Here is an 11,767-nt window from a genome sequence, read left to right on the forward strand (position 1 = left end):
TGACTCGTGCCTGAACCCTAGATCCCGCTTTTTTAGTCTCCTTACTTTCTCGTTACACAACAATGAACAGTACACCACACATTCATACTTACATATATGATATATCTACTACCGATAATTGAAAGATGGCCACATAAAGAAATAGCCTTTCCGCCTGTGTGTGCCTTAGAAAATCACAGAGAACTGGTAGAGAAAGATACACGACGACAAGGATCAACCAACACAAGTTCATCTCTCGCTCTTATTTCTACGTTACCTCTTCACTAGAGAGAGTGCATATAAAGTGATAGACTTTTTTTTCCTTTTTCTTCTGGGGAAGAGCTCCAATGGCGAGCTGGGTACTATCAGAATGTGGTATTAGACCTCTCCCTAGATTCTATCCGAAACCCACAAACTCTCTCGTCTCTAACACTATACCCACTTTCAAATTCAATCCAAAAGTTACACCTCCTCCATCTTCTCTCAATTCCAGAAAAGGGTTCTTCTCAAAAGCTAGGAACTGGGCATTGAATGTGGCCACGCCTTTAACAGCTCCTCAGTCTCCGTCTGAGGAACATACTGAGAGATTCGACCCCGGTGCGCCTCCTCCATTCAATTTAGCAGACATAAGAGCAGCGATACCCAAGCATTGCTGGGTTAAGAATCCATGGTTGTCAATGAGTTATGTTGTGAGAGATGTTGCTATCGTCTTTGGATTAGCTGTAGTAGCTGCTTACTTTAACAATTGGCTTCTCTGGCCTCTCTACTGGTTCGCTCAAGGGACCATGTTTTGGGCTCTCTTTGTTCTTGGCCATGACTGGTAAATCCTATACTGACAAACTTGTGTTCTGTTTTGGTCTCTTTTTATATTGTAACCAAGTATTCTTCTTGACTACCTTGCAGCGGACACGGTAGCTTCTCCAATGATCAGAGGCTGAACAGTGTAGCAGGTCATCTTCTTCATTCCTCAATTCTGGTCCCTTACCATGGCTGGTGAGTTTTGCTATCAATCCTTTTCTCTCTCTGAAGCGAATCACGCTCACGTTCTTCATGAAACTATTTGACTTTTCCTTGTAGGAGAATTAGCCACAGAACTCACCACCAGAACCATGGGCATGTTGAGAATGACGAATCTTGGCATCCTGTAAGTAGTACACTCCATAACTAAACAAAGATAAAAAAAAAATTTGGCTGTGTACTTAGATAGAGTTTGTGTTTTTGTCTGCAGTTGCCTGAAAGCATGTACAAGAAATTGGAAAAAGCAACTCAAATTTTTAGGTTTACACTGCCGTTTCCAATGCTTGCATACCCTTTCTACTTGGTAATCCTTCTGCATCTTATTGTAAACAGTCCACTTGGTTACATCAAGTTAAAGAAGCTCATGTTTCACATCCGATTCACTTTTGTGATGCAGTGGAACAGAAGTCCAGGGAAAAATGGTTCTCATTATCATCCGGACAGTGACTTGTTTCTTCCAAAAGAGAAGAACGATGTTCTGACATCAACTGCCTGTTGGACTGCAATGGCGGCTTTGCTTGTTTGTCTCAACTTTGTCATGGGTCCAATCCAAATGCTCAAACTATATGGCGTCCCTTACTGGGTATGCTCGACTTCTGAACCTTCATTTCTGACAAACCAGTTTTTGTATTCCTTTGTTACCTCAGATGTGAAACTATTTACTGGCATTTCAAACACAATTAATGCAGATATTTGTAATGTGGTTGGACTTCGTCACTTACTTGCACCACCATGGACATGAAGACAAGCTCCCTTGGTACCGTGGAAAGGTACTCAAAACCTACTTCACAATTTGTACTCGAGTTACCTGAGAGTCACAGTTGTGAAATCTCAAACGCTTCATGTACTTTTCCCAACATAGGAATGGAGTTACCTGAGAGGAGGGCTCACGACATTGGATCGTGACTATGGTTGGATTAATAACATCCACCATGATATTGGAACTCATGTGATACATCATCTTTTCCCCCAGATCCCACATTATCATCTAGTAGAAGCTGTAAGAGTTATATCTTGAATGATCTAAAGTAAAGATACTGTGGTGTGGACTTGCTTCGATATGGTGTTAACATACTTAACTTTCCATTTCTCTTTTTCTAGACTGAAGCCGCTAAACCAGTACTAGGAAAGTACTACAGAGAACCGAAAAACTCTGGACCTCTGCCACTTCACTTACTGGGAAGCCTCATAAAAAGTATGAAACAAGACCATTTCGTAAGCGATACAGGAGACATTGTGTATTACGAGGCAGATCCAAAACTCAACTGACAAAGAACTTGACAACAGATTGCAATGAACCAGGCAGACAAGTTAAAATTCATCTTTGCCCATTCTTTAGGTTTCTTTTGTTTTGGTCGAGATTAAAATTAAAAAGCATTATTTTGTAGAAACCTGTGGTAAAACTTTCGATCTAATGAGTAATATTAAATCAAATATTCAGATGGATATATTTCATACAAGGATCTTGTTCTTTAGAGCCCAACGACATTATTATGGTAGTCAAACCAACACTTTTAATTTAAATCTATTACTGATGAAAAGCAAGGGCACTATTTTTCATGAACCAGTTACAATTCAAATCTTCATGACAGGAAACAGGTTGTGCTTGAAACCTTACAAGATAAATCACCTTGGCTTATATTGCTAGCACATTAGTACTGTACAGAGCGAACTGCAGTTATGAAGGAACTTATCTTAGACTTATCCTTCTGGATGCCGTCTGTGCTGCAAATACCGCTACTAACATCAATTCCATCAGGTTGAAGGATAGAAAGAGCTTCTGAAACGTTTGTTGGATTGATTCCCCCAGCTAAGAGCCACCCATTTCTGCTTCTGATGGAGGGCAACTTGAACTGAGCCCAATTAAATCCTTTACCACTGCAGAAAATTGTCATAATAAATATGGTTGTATACGAGAGAAAGATGTTCAGTCACATGAGCGTTGGAACCACCTAACCAACCTTAAAACACACTATGGTCATCAGTGTAAAAAATTTGGTATATCTATGTTGGACCTGAGTATCAGTATCTTCCAGAAAATGTCTGAACGTATCACACTCCTGATATTTCAACCACTTGTGAAAGACAAATGGTTTCATGTACTAGAGTGACTGTTTAAACTTGTTCCTCTCAGGAATACATTAGGAGAGAATCTGGCGAAAATGAAAAAGTTGTTCTAAGTACCTCCCACCCGTTGCACTATCCACAAGAATCCAATCAGCGAGATGACAATCTTCTTCAGGAACTGCATTCAGGAGCTTTCCATCCACACTTGCATTTAGAACATATATGACTCTCCTTTCGCGTACTAATCCCGAGAAAGCAGCACGTGAACCATTACCATGAAGCTGGAAGAAACCAAAACTATCAAGAGTTTAGAAATTTGAGAAAACCACCTAGGTGAGGATAAAACAGAAAAAAAATAAGAATGTAAACAACCTGCACGAGCTCAAGGTCTGAGGCATCAGCTGCTCTCAGTATCGTGCTCTCATCATCCTCAACAAAAACACCAACAGGTTTGGCCCCACCATCCCTGGCCACTTTGGAAATATCCTTTGCAACAGAAAGAGAAATGGATCGTTTTGAATTAGGCCAAATAATCATCCCGATGAAATCAGCACCAGCCTCAACTGCCATAGCAGCATCTCTGGCTGATGTGATACCGCACATCTTAACCAAAGGTCTATCCTTTCGTCTTTCATCATCTATAGGAGCTACATTCTCTGTCTTGGAAGAAACACTGCAGCTGAATTTCCTATTCTGAGCATACCCGACTCTCGAAAAAGACACCTTTCGACTGCTTAAACCTGATCACATTCAGTTGGGAAACAAAAGATAAGCTTCAGTAATTTACTGGAAACAAGAAAACACATACATCAGGTGAAAAGGAAACTAAAAGTCGTAAAAAGTAACCGGATTTGTAGGTTGTGGAGAAATTAGGATGGACTCGAAGATCTGTGGATATACCTGAGGAAAAGAACAAATCTTGTTTCATCAACTGATCTTAGAATGAAGCCATCAACTATCAACAAAAAAACACGAGCTCTGAATTTAATATAACATGGATCATCACTAAAGCAGAATGATAGCAGTGAAACTTTGCTACTAGAAAACAAAATTAAGCTCTTTGAGTAAATACATCGAACAAGTTATCTGCATATTCTTCCAAAACGAGCTCATCACGAGAAAAAGAAGAAGAAGAATACCTGTCGACATCTTAATTCCCCTGTCTGGAATCTCAATTGATATCGGATTTTCTCCCGTCGACGAAGAGAGAAGAGGAGGGTCAGCCGTCAGCGGAGACGGCGGTTGGCGGAAACTAAAAAACGAATTTACCAAACTTTTTATTATTAGTAGGTGTAGTTAAACCGAACCAAAGCAAACCGAATTATTTGAATTTCTGTTTGGTTTTTGTAGAACCGAATGATCCGTTTGCTTTCGGTTTTGTTAAATTTTCGATTACTTTTCAAGTCTTTTTAAGTTTATAAGTTTTGTTCATAAATATTTTAAGTTTTGTTCTAGCAGATTTCCATATTCAATTTTTTTTATCATGAAAGTATATATACATATGCATTGGAGGATATTCATTGATGTTTATCTTCTTATTACTCATGTCGGTTCAACAACTCTTGCTACCACAGAAGATATAGGGTTCTTATCATATGCGAGTTCCATATATATATATATATATGCTTCTATACATTCATTGGCAAGTTGGCTTTAAAAAAATAAAAACATTGATGTTTAATTGGTTTTATCAATGGTATATATTTATATATAATATATTACTTGACAGAGTTGGTTAGAAAGAGAATATTTTGGTGTTTAAATTTAATATTCAAATCTCATAATATATTTTCTGGATAAACGAAACTATATATAACACAAAAAAAATTAGTAAATTTTCCGAAGGAACAAAATTCAATAGTTGGATATGGAGGAATTTCTGCAATAATAATGTACTTGCATAAGATTAAGTAAGTGCCGTCAAGTAAGTTAATGCCAATAATAATCTGATTATCGTTTGTTAAACGATTTGTTCGATTCAACAACTTTTATATATTTAGTGTATTAATAGAAAAAACTTTAATAAACTATATATTTTATTTTTAATTAAATAATATTAAGTATTAAATTTTTAAATTAAAATTAGTTGGGAAATTTTTATGGATTTTTCCGTTGAAAAGTACATTAAAATAAAATATTTAAAAAAAAAAGTAGAAAATAAAAATCAAGTGTGAACGCGCTAGTTATTCGCAAGGCACATGATGAGACTGAGACAAAGCCAAAGAAGACAACATTTGCCGACATCTCATTGTAACACGGCGGTTCTTCTTCAGTGAGCCCCCAACCCAACCCTACATCCTGCATTTCCGTCCCCCCCCCCCCCCTTCCCCCTTGGCCCTTACCCTTTCCTTCTCTTACACACGTGCTAAATGTGGTTTTATCTCTTAACTTACCAAACTATTCGTTTTTTCTTGCAAAAACCTTTTTTTTTTTTTAAAATGCGAATTTATTTAAAACCGGATTCGTTCAAACAGCTAAAAAACACACAAGTCCCCTAGTTTTCTCTCATTCGTTCGTCTTTGTTAGGCGCAATCTCATCTCTTTAGCTAATCACCGATCCTTTTAAGGCTTCAAACTCATCATCATCTCTTTATCTTTCCTCTTTTCAGGCGAACCACACATCTTATTTACACACGATTGTATGCTTTTCCACTTAATCAACGGTTTTGTCCTTATTTACACACGATTGGATACCACTATATACATATCATCATGAATATATGATTAAAATCAATCATGCATTACAAATTATGTAGAAGATAAGTCTTAAGTAGTGTTTTTAAATTTTCTAAGTAGCAACTTTCTAGAGAATTTTCTCGACTGTATTGAAAAACTTGTGATCCATGTGGGCACCATATATATCTCTTTGCAAGCAAAATGTACGGATTTTGGGATAGTATCCACCACAATGTCCTCATCAATAAAATAGGAGTATGGGCGCAGTTTTGGTGAAATGTAAACACATGCATGTATCTATATATATAATTATCTTTAAATTATGATGACTTAGCTTGCCAAACATGGAGGAAGAGGCGTAATTCTAATAACCACTAGCTACTTAATTAGTGGAAGCCGTTAATGCGCTTCAACTATTTTCATTATTTAGCTAGAGAACGTTCATGCAGTTTACAACATTCGGTCGCATCAAAGTGAGAGTGTATTCAAACTTCATAATCGTTTGTAATATTATATCTAGTATATGACGACTAACTCCAACGAAATCTTCATTATCGTCAACCACCAACGCCGCCGTGTGATCGACATATTTCATTAACAAATAACAAATTAATGGCTCAATCCCATAACTGTAATTAACATCTAGATATAGTGTATGGTGATGGAGATAGAAAGTTTCTATATATTGTAGTACGTAGAATAGGAACTTCAGACTTTCTCATGAGAGAAACTTAACACAAACGTTTAGCTCGATAAAATGTATTAAGATGGATGGATGACTAAATTAACAGTATCAATAGAAGTGATTTCTAGTCGCCGTACAAATCAGTAAGAAAAAACAAAAAGCACAAGAGGTCCATAAAATAAATTAAAATTCTACATTGTCTTGTTTTGTTTTGTGAATAGGCTAGTTGCTGTTGTTGATAAGTTGTCCCCCAAAAGGCAAGGCCCACATGTTGAACGCGGAGGCTAAACGAGAGCTTGGTTAATGAGACTGTTATATTGGAATTGCAGTAGATTGCTCTACAGAGACATGTCTACGTAACCCCTCTCCTCTCTCACCTTCACTATCATCATCAGACTTATTATATGTGATCCATCCATCTCTATAACTCATATATATCATCATCACATATTCACATTATTATCACCCATCAAACCTAAACTCTAATGATTAGGAAACATAATTCAAATTAATTATTATATTCAGTACTTGTTTATATAACTCGGTCAACTACAATGAAACCATTGCATCCAGACAAATTGTGTTAGATATAACAACACATTTTCGGAAAAGACTTTTGACTATCTAGAAAAACTATAAACAGCAAATTTGTAACATTTTTAATCGTCTTATTCAACTGTTTATTCGCGAGAATAAAAACTAAAATAAATATTATAAAAGAGGTTTAGTTTGCTTAACTTATAAAAGGCAAATTCCCCCTATAAAATAAGGTTTCTAGATATATAGACCAATAAAATTAAGCATTGCATTGACCATTTTAGATCATATTGAATCATTCTCACATTCTCATCACATGTATGTTAGTATCGACAGATAACATTTGACCCACGTAAACCAAAAAATAAATAATAATTTGGTAATGTCGATAAGATCATCAAAATCTCTCTCTAATCTCTATAAATGGGTAAATAGAAATCTAGAAAAGTTATGTTCAACGTACGTTTTCTCTTTAAAACGCGTTACGTCACTGACGACGCCATTTCACATTACATTGATTTATTAGCCCACGTGGTGGTATCTGTATATTTATATAATGGAAGCTTAATTAATACTTATATAAAACAAAACTTTTGTTTACTTTTCTATTCGTCTCAATTCATTTATCCAAAGGCGTTGACTAATTTTATGTGATGTATATTAAAACAAATATCTCTATGCATTAAGCCCTTTTGCTGCTTTGGTATGTCGACGGAAGCCGTAATTGGTGAATTGATCGCATCCCTAACTCCTGTTAAAGGGATTACGTTTTACTTTTCTTTTTACAGGATTCATTATGTCATGTGCTTATCTGATTTCTAGAAACCACCGTTGCAATTAATTAGTTTTTAGACACGAAACCAGTAATGTTTAAGTTAATTAAACATGTCCCTGTTACAACTTAATGAAATTCAACAACATAGCTTAAACTTAGATAACGCGGTTCTCGTTTCAATGTAACAGCTAAGTTAATTGCAAAATTGATTTAATGGTTGAATTTATATAAAAGTTTTTTTTAAGTCAAGAATTAAATCCACACTTTAATCGACTTTAAATTATTTCTAAAAATCTGACAGTCTAACTTCTCTTATTTTTTGTTCCTAGGTTTATTTTATTTTGAAAAGGTCAATAATAAATGATTATTTTTTTAAGTTTAATTTTCTACAGCAATCTTCTTAATGCATTAATTTTTAGTTTGCTATAAACGAATCACTGTTTAAACCCACAAACGTAAAGGGGTTGAATATATATGAAACAAAAATATAATATAAAGTTTCATCAAATGTTCAATTTAAAGGAGACTCACATAATCTTGTATTAATATTCATTCTTACAACTCTTACCTATCAATCAGGCTACTATATATATATATCACACCCATAGCATTCTATTTCTATAGCGTCACCAAATAGATGTCAATTTCTCCATCTCTAATTATATTTAACAAATATAATTTTTACCTCTACAGAATAAGTAACCATCACCCCCATACACATATGTCCCGTTGCCCATAAGTCGACACGTGCGTGTCGTCTATTGAAGCAAAGATTATTTAATTTAAAATCTTTAAAGATTAGTAGTATAATTATTTAGCCGTAGTTAATGTTTGTCGACATTTAGTCATTAAAAATAGTTTAAAGCCAAAGATTGCCTCAAACTCAAAGTAATGCCTAGTTTCACATGTCGATCCAATAAATTTTTGTTGTATCCTTTTTTTCTATCCCAAGAAAATAAAAAAAGTAGAACAATACTTTTTCACACGTTTCATGAATAAACAAAGACGTTGCTTTCATCGTCTTCGAGCCGATTTCTAGATTCTCCTCCACCACCATTTTAACCCTTCTTTTAAATTCCTTCCTTCAATCAAAACTTTGTATTTATTTATCACAAACCTCTTCTTTATATCTCCTAACAACGTCTCGCATGAACAAGAAGATTGAATCGAAACAAAGAAGATCATGAACATGAACAAGAACAAGGTGGATGTCAAGATCGAGACGAAGAAAGGGTCGATGGACGAGTGGCCTGAGCCAGTGGTCCGAGTCCAGTCCCTAGCCGAGAGCAACCTCTCCTCTCTCCCCGACCGGTACATCAAACCGGCCTCTCTACGCCCCACCCCGGCCCAAGACGCTGCCGCCGCGACCAACATCCCAATCATAGACCTGGAAGGGCTCTTCTCGGAGGAAGGGACGTCCGATGACGTCATCATGGCTCGGATATCGGAGGCTTGCCGAGAGTGGGGGTTTTTCCAAGTGGTGAACCACGGGGTCAAACCGGAGCTGATGGACGCGGCTAGAGAGAGTTGGAGAGAGTTTTTCCATATGCCGGTCAATGCGAAGGAGACTTACTCGAACTCACCAAGAACCTACGAAGGGTATGGGAGTAGATTAGGTGTTGAGAAAGGAGCAAGCCTTGACTGGAGTGACTATTACTTTCTTCATCTTCTTCCTCATCGTTTGAAAGACTTCAACAAGTGGCCTTCTTTTCCTCCCACCATAAGGTTAGCTCTCTCTTCTTTTAATCATTTTTGTTTTAAAAGTGTTCATGATGATTACTTTTATTTTTTATTTGGGTAGTGTGTGAGTACTGAGTAGAAGATCCATTTATATAGTGTATATAGTTTTTTTAAATCTTTAAACCGTACGGACAAGTGGTACAATCTAGGAATACTTATCCCTTTTCTAATAGTTCTGATATATTTTAAGTTCTTGGGGAATGTGAAAATACTGATTTATCTGCCAGAAAGCAAGTGTTTTCTTTTGCTTCTGACGAGGAGAATAATGTGATTTTTAACGTTAGGATAAAGTACAATCTAGTTGGGGAAATAACATTAACTATCTTTTATTTTATAAAAAAAAAATAGAGAAGTGATCGATGAATACGGGAAAGAACTAGTGAATCTAAGCGGGAGAATCATGAGGGTGTTGTCGACCAATCTGGGACTACAAGAGGATAAGTTTCAAGAAGCATTCGGAGGTGAAAACATTGGAGCATGTCTGAGGGTTAATTACTACCCCAAGTGCCCTCGACCGGAGCTGGCTCTTGGTCTCTCCCCTCACTCCGACCCTGGCGGCATGACCGTTCTCTTACCGGACGATCAAGTCTTCGGTCTCCAGGTTCGTAAAGATGACACGTGGATCACCGTCAAGCCTCATCCCCATGCTTTCATCGTCAATATTGGTGATCAGATTCAGGTAAACAATTCATTTTATTTAATTGCCGTTTGTTTTGGTTATTCTTTTCCATGTTGCTAATACTTTATAAATATATATACCTTAAAAATTATATATAACGTATAAACAAAGTATAAACTATTTACTAGATACAGTACACCTCATAAATTTTTCTAAATACTTAATTTCTTTTTACTAGTATATATATAATCTATAAATCCCTTGCTGTGTTTATCTTGTGTCAGAAAAAAAATCGTCTATAAAGAAAAGGACAAATGAGAAAGTTGTTATTTGACAACGAATGAATAAGATATAAGCTAAAGTTGCACGTTTTATACATGTTTTAAAACACAAGTATGATAAACAGCTACCACTTGGTGCTCAAATGATATTTGCCTTTTTGATTTTTCAACCAAAATTTAATTTAATTGTTAGGTCATTATTCCGACAATAGAAAATTACGTCCTTTTAGATCTAATCTGTCAACAAGTGTCAATCGGTTTTTATGGAAATTAGAAATATATCAAGACAATATTAAGAAAGTAAATAAGATATATATTTTTTTTTTGAGTTTATGTGGCTGTCTCTATTTTTATTACGAAACAAATAGTACAGCAAATCCTTCATTGCGCACATGTTTGTGTTTGGCCGTTTGCCCCATGTTGCTGATAAGAAATATTTATCTGTACAATGTATAACACGATTTTTTAAACACAAACACCACATGTATATAAATATATGCACCGAAATTTGGTGAAAAGAAGATAAAATTTCCTTAGAATCAAACAACTTACGTGCGTGTTGATGAAAAAAATGCAGATACTAAGCAACTCAACGTACAAGAGTGTGGAGCATAGGGTGATCGTGAACTCGGACAAAGAGAGAGTGTCACTTGCCTTCTTCTACAACCCTAAAAGCGATATTCCCATCCAACCATTACAAGAACTTGTATCCGCTCGTAGTCCTCCTTTATATCCTCCCATGACCTTTGATCAGTATAGACTCTTTATCAGAACTCAAGGTCCACAAGGCAAATCCCATGTTGAATCTCATATTTCTCCTCGGCCTCGTTGATTGTTTCTTTTTTTTTCCTATTAAGAAAAAAAATTAATGTTATTAATTTTGTAATTTCAGGATATTACATCTGACTTGTATATGATTGTACAATCATTTTTATATTTTGAATTTTCAAAGGATCATTATTTATCTTTAAGCAAATAAACTATACTGAATTGCATGCGGAAATAGATAATACTGTATACAATAGTACTTTCTTAGATATATATATCTATATATATAAAGTTAGCTTTTTCTCTCTTCTCCGTAAGCCACATCATCATCCACCTCATTTTATTATTTAATTTTTAAAATTAATTATAACATTTTATCATTTAATTTTAATATTTAAACCTATGTAAATAAGTTTTTCCAAAATGAATATGAAAGGTCTTTTTTATAATATACATTATAAAACTAAAAAAGATAATTGATTAAGAGTTTAAAAAAACTTACTAATTATCGATTAAACTAACAAATATATAAATAATAGATTATAGTTTTAGTGAATGTTTAAAATATATATATGATTATATTTACACAATGTAAACCTAAATATAATAGGATTTAACGGGAA

General features: G+C 35.3%; 3 protein-coding genes across 4 annotated transcripts; 2 read left to right on the forward strand and 1 right to left on the reverse strand.

Annotated features, from left to right (window-relative positions):
• Positions 1–143: 143 nt before the first annotated feature.
• Positions 144–2,442, forward strand: LOC17881387 (temperature-sensitive sn-2 acyl-lipid omega-3 desaturase (ferredoxin), chloroplastic). The gene is made up of 8 exons (XM_006287737.2): positions 144–799; positions 883–972; positions 1,057–1,123; positions 1,208–1,300; positions 1,394–1,579; positions 1,686–1,766; positions 1,859–1,996; positions 2,098–2,442. The coding sequence occupies exons 1-8, from the start codon at positions 327–329 to the stop codon at positions 2,263–2,265; spliced, it is 1,296 nt and encodes a 431-aa protein (XP_006287799.1). The 5' UTR covers positions 144–326; the 3' UTR covers positions 2,266–2,442.
• Positions 2,424–4,322, reverse strand: LOC17882011 (N-(5'-phosphoribosyl)anthranilate isomerase 1, chloroplastic). Of its 2 annotated transcripts, XM_023780405.1 has the most exons (5): positions 4,203–4,322; positions 3,910–3,963; positions 3,436–3,803; positions 3,181–3,344; positions 2,424–2,874 (listed from the first exon to the last, which is right to left on the reverse strand). In XM_023780405.1, exons 1-5 carry the CDS (start codon positions 4,210–4,212, stop codon positions 2,649–2,651), a joined length of 822 nt encoding a protein of 273 aa, XP_023636173.1. In that variant the 5' UTR covers positions 4,213–4,322; the 3' UTR covers positions 2,424–2,648. The 2 variants fall into 2 exon arrangements, with proteins under 2 accessions (XP_023636173.1, XP_023636172.1); XM_023780404.1 differs by lacking the exon at positions 4,203–4,322 and having other exon boundaries at positions 3,910–3,991.
• Positions 4,323–8,634: 4,312 nt separating this feature from the next.
• On the forward strand, positions 8,635–11,347 carry LOC17882695 (probable 2-oxoglutarate-dependent dioxygenase At5g05600). The gene is made up of 3 exons (XM_006287899.2): positions 8,635–9,461; positions 9,825–10,155; positions 10,954–11,347. The coding sequence occupies exons 1-3, from the start codon at positions 8,920–8,922 to the stop codon at positions 11,206–11,208; spliced, it is 1,128 nt and encodes a 375-aa protein (XP_006287961.1). The 5' UTR covers positions 8,635–8,919; the 3' UTR covers positions 11,209–11,347.
• Positions 11,348–11,767: the final 420 nt, after the last annotated feature.

Source organism: Capsella rubella, unplaced genomic scaffold (assembly GCF_000375325.1).
Source record: "Capsella rubella cultivar Monte Gargano unplaced genomic scaffold, Caprub1_0 scaffold_6, whole genome shotgun sequence".
NCBI lineage: Eukaryota > Viridiplantae > Streptophyta > Magnoliopsida > Brassicales > Brassicaceae > Capsella > Capsella rubella.

Excerpts from the sequence above, each read along its gene's own strand:
- LOC17882011 (XM_023780404.1), bottom strand. The coding sequence starts at position 3,991 with ATGAAACAAGATTTGTTCTTTTCCTCAGGTATATCCACAGATCTTCGA. Across the intron at positions 3,345-3,435 it reads CAGACCTTGAGCTCGTGCAG|CTTCATGGTAATGGTTCACG; the intron begins GTTGTTTACATT and ends GGTTTCTTCCAG. Across the intron at positions 2,875-3,180 it reads GATAGTGCAACGGGTGGGAG|TGGTAAAGGATTTAATTGGG; the intron begins GTACTTAGAACA and ends AATTTTCTGCAG.
- LOC17882695 (XM_006287899.2), top strand. The coding sequence starts at position 8,920 with ATGAACATGAACAAGAACAAGGTGGATGTCAAGATCGAGACGAAGAAA. Across the intron at positions 9,462-9,824 it reads TCTTTTCCTCCCACCATAAG|AGAAGTGATCGATGAATACG; the intron begins GTTAGCTCTCTC and ends AAAAAAAAATAG. Across the intron at positions 10,156-10,953 it reads ATATTGGTGATCAGATTCAG|ATACTAAGCAACTCAACGTA; the intron begins GTAAACAATTCA and ends AAAAAAATGCAG.
- LOC17881387 (XM_006287737.2), top strand. The coding sequence starts at position 327 with ATGGCGAGCTGGGTACTATCAGAATGTGGTATTAGACCTCTCCCTAGA. Across the intron at positions 1,580-1,685 it reads TATATGGCGTCCCTTACTGG|ATATTTGTAATGTGGTTGGA; the intron begins GTATGCTCGACT and ends CAATTAATGCAG. Across the intron at positions 1,767-1,858 it reads TCCCTTGGTACCGTGGAAAG|GAATGGAGTTACCTGAGAGG; the intron begins GTACTCAAAACC and ends TTCCCAACATAG.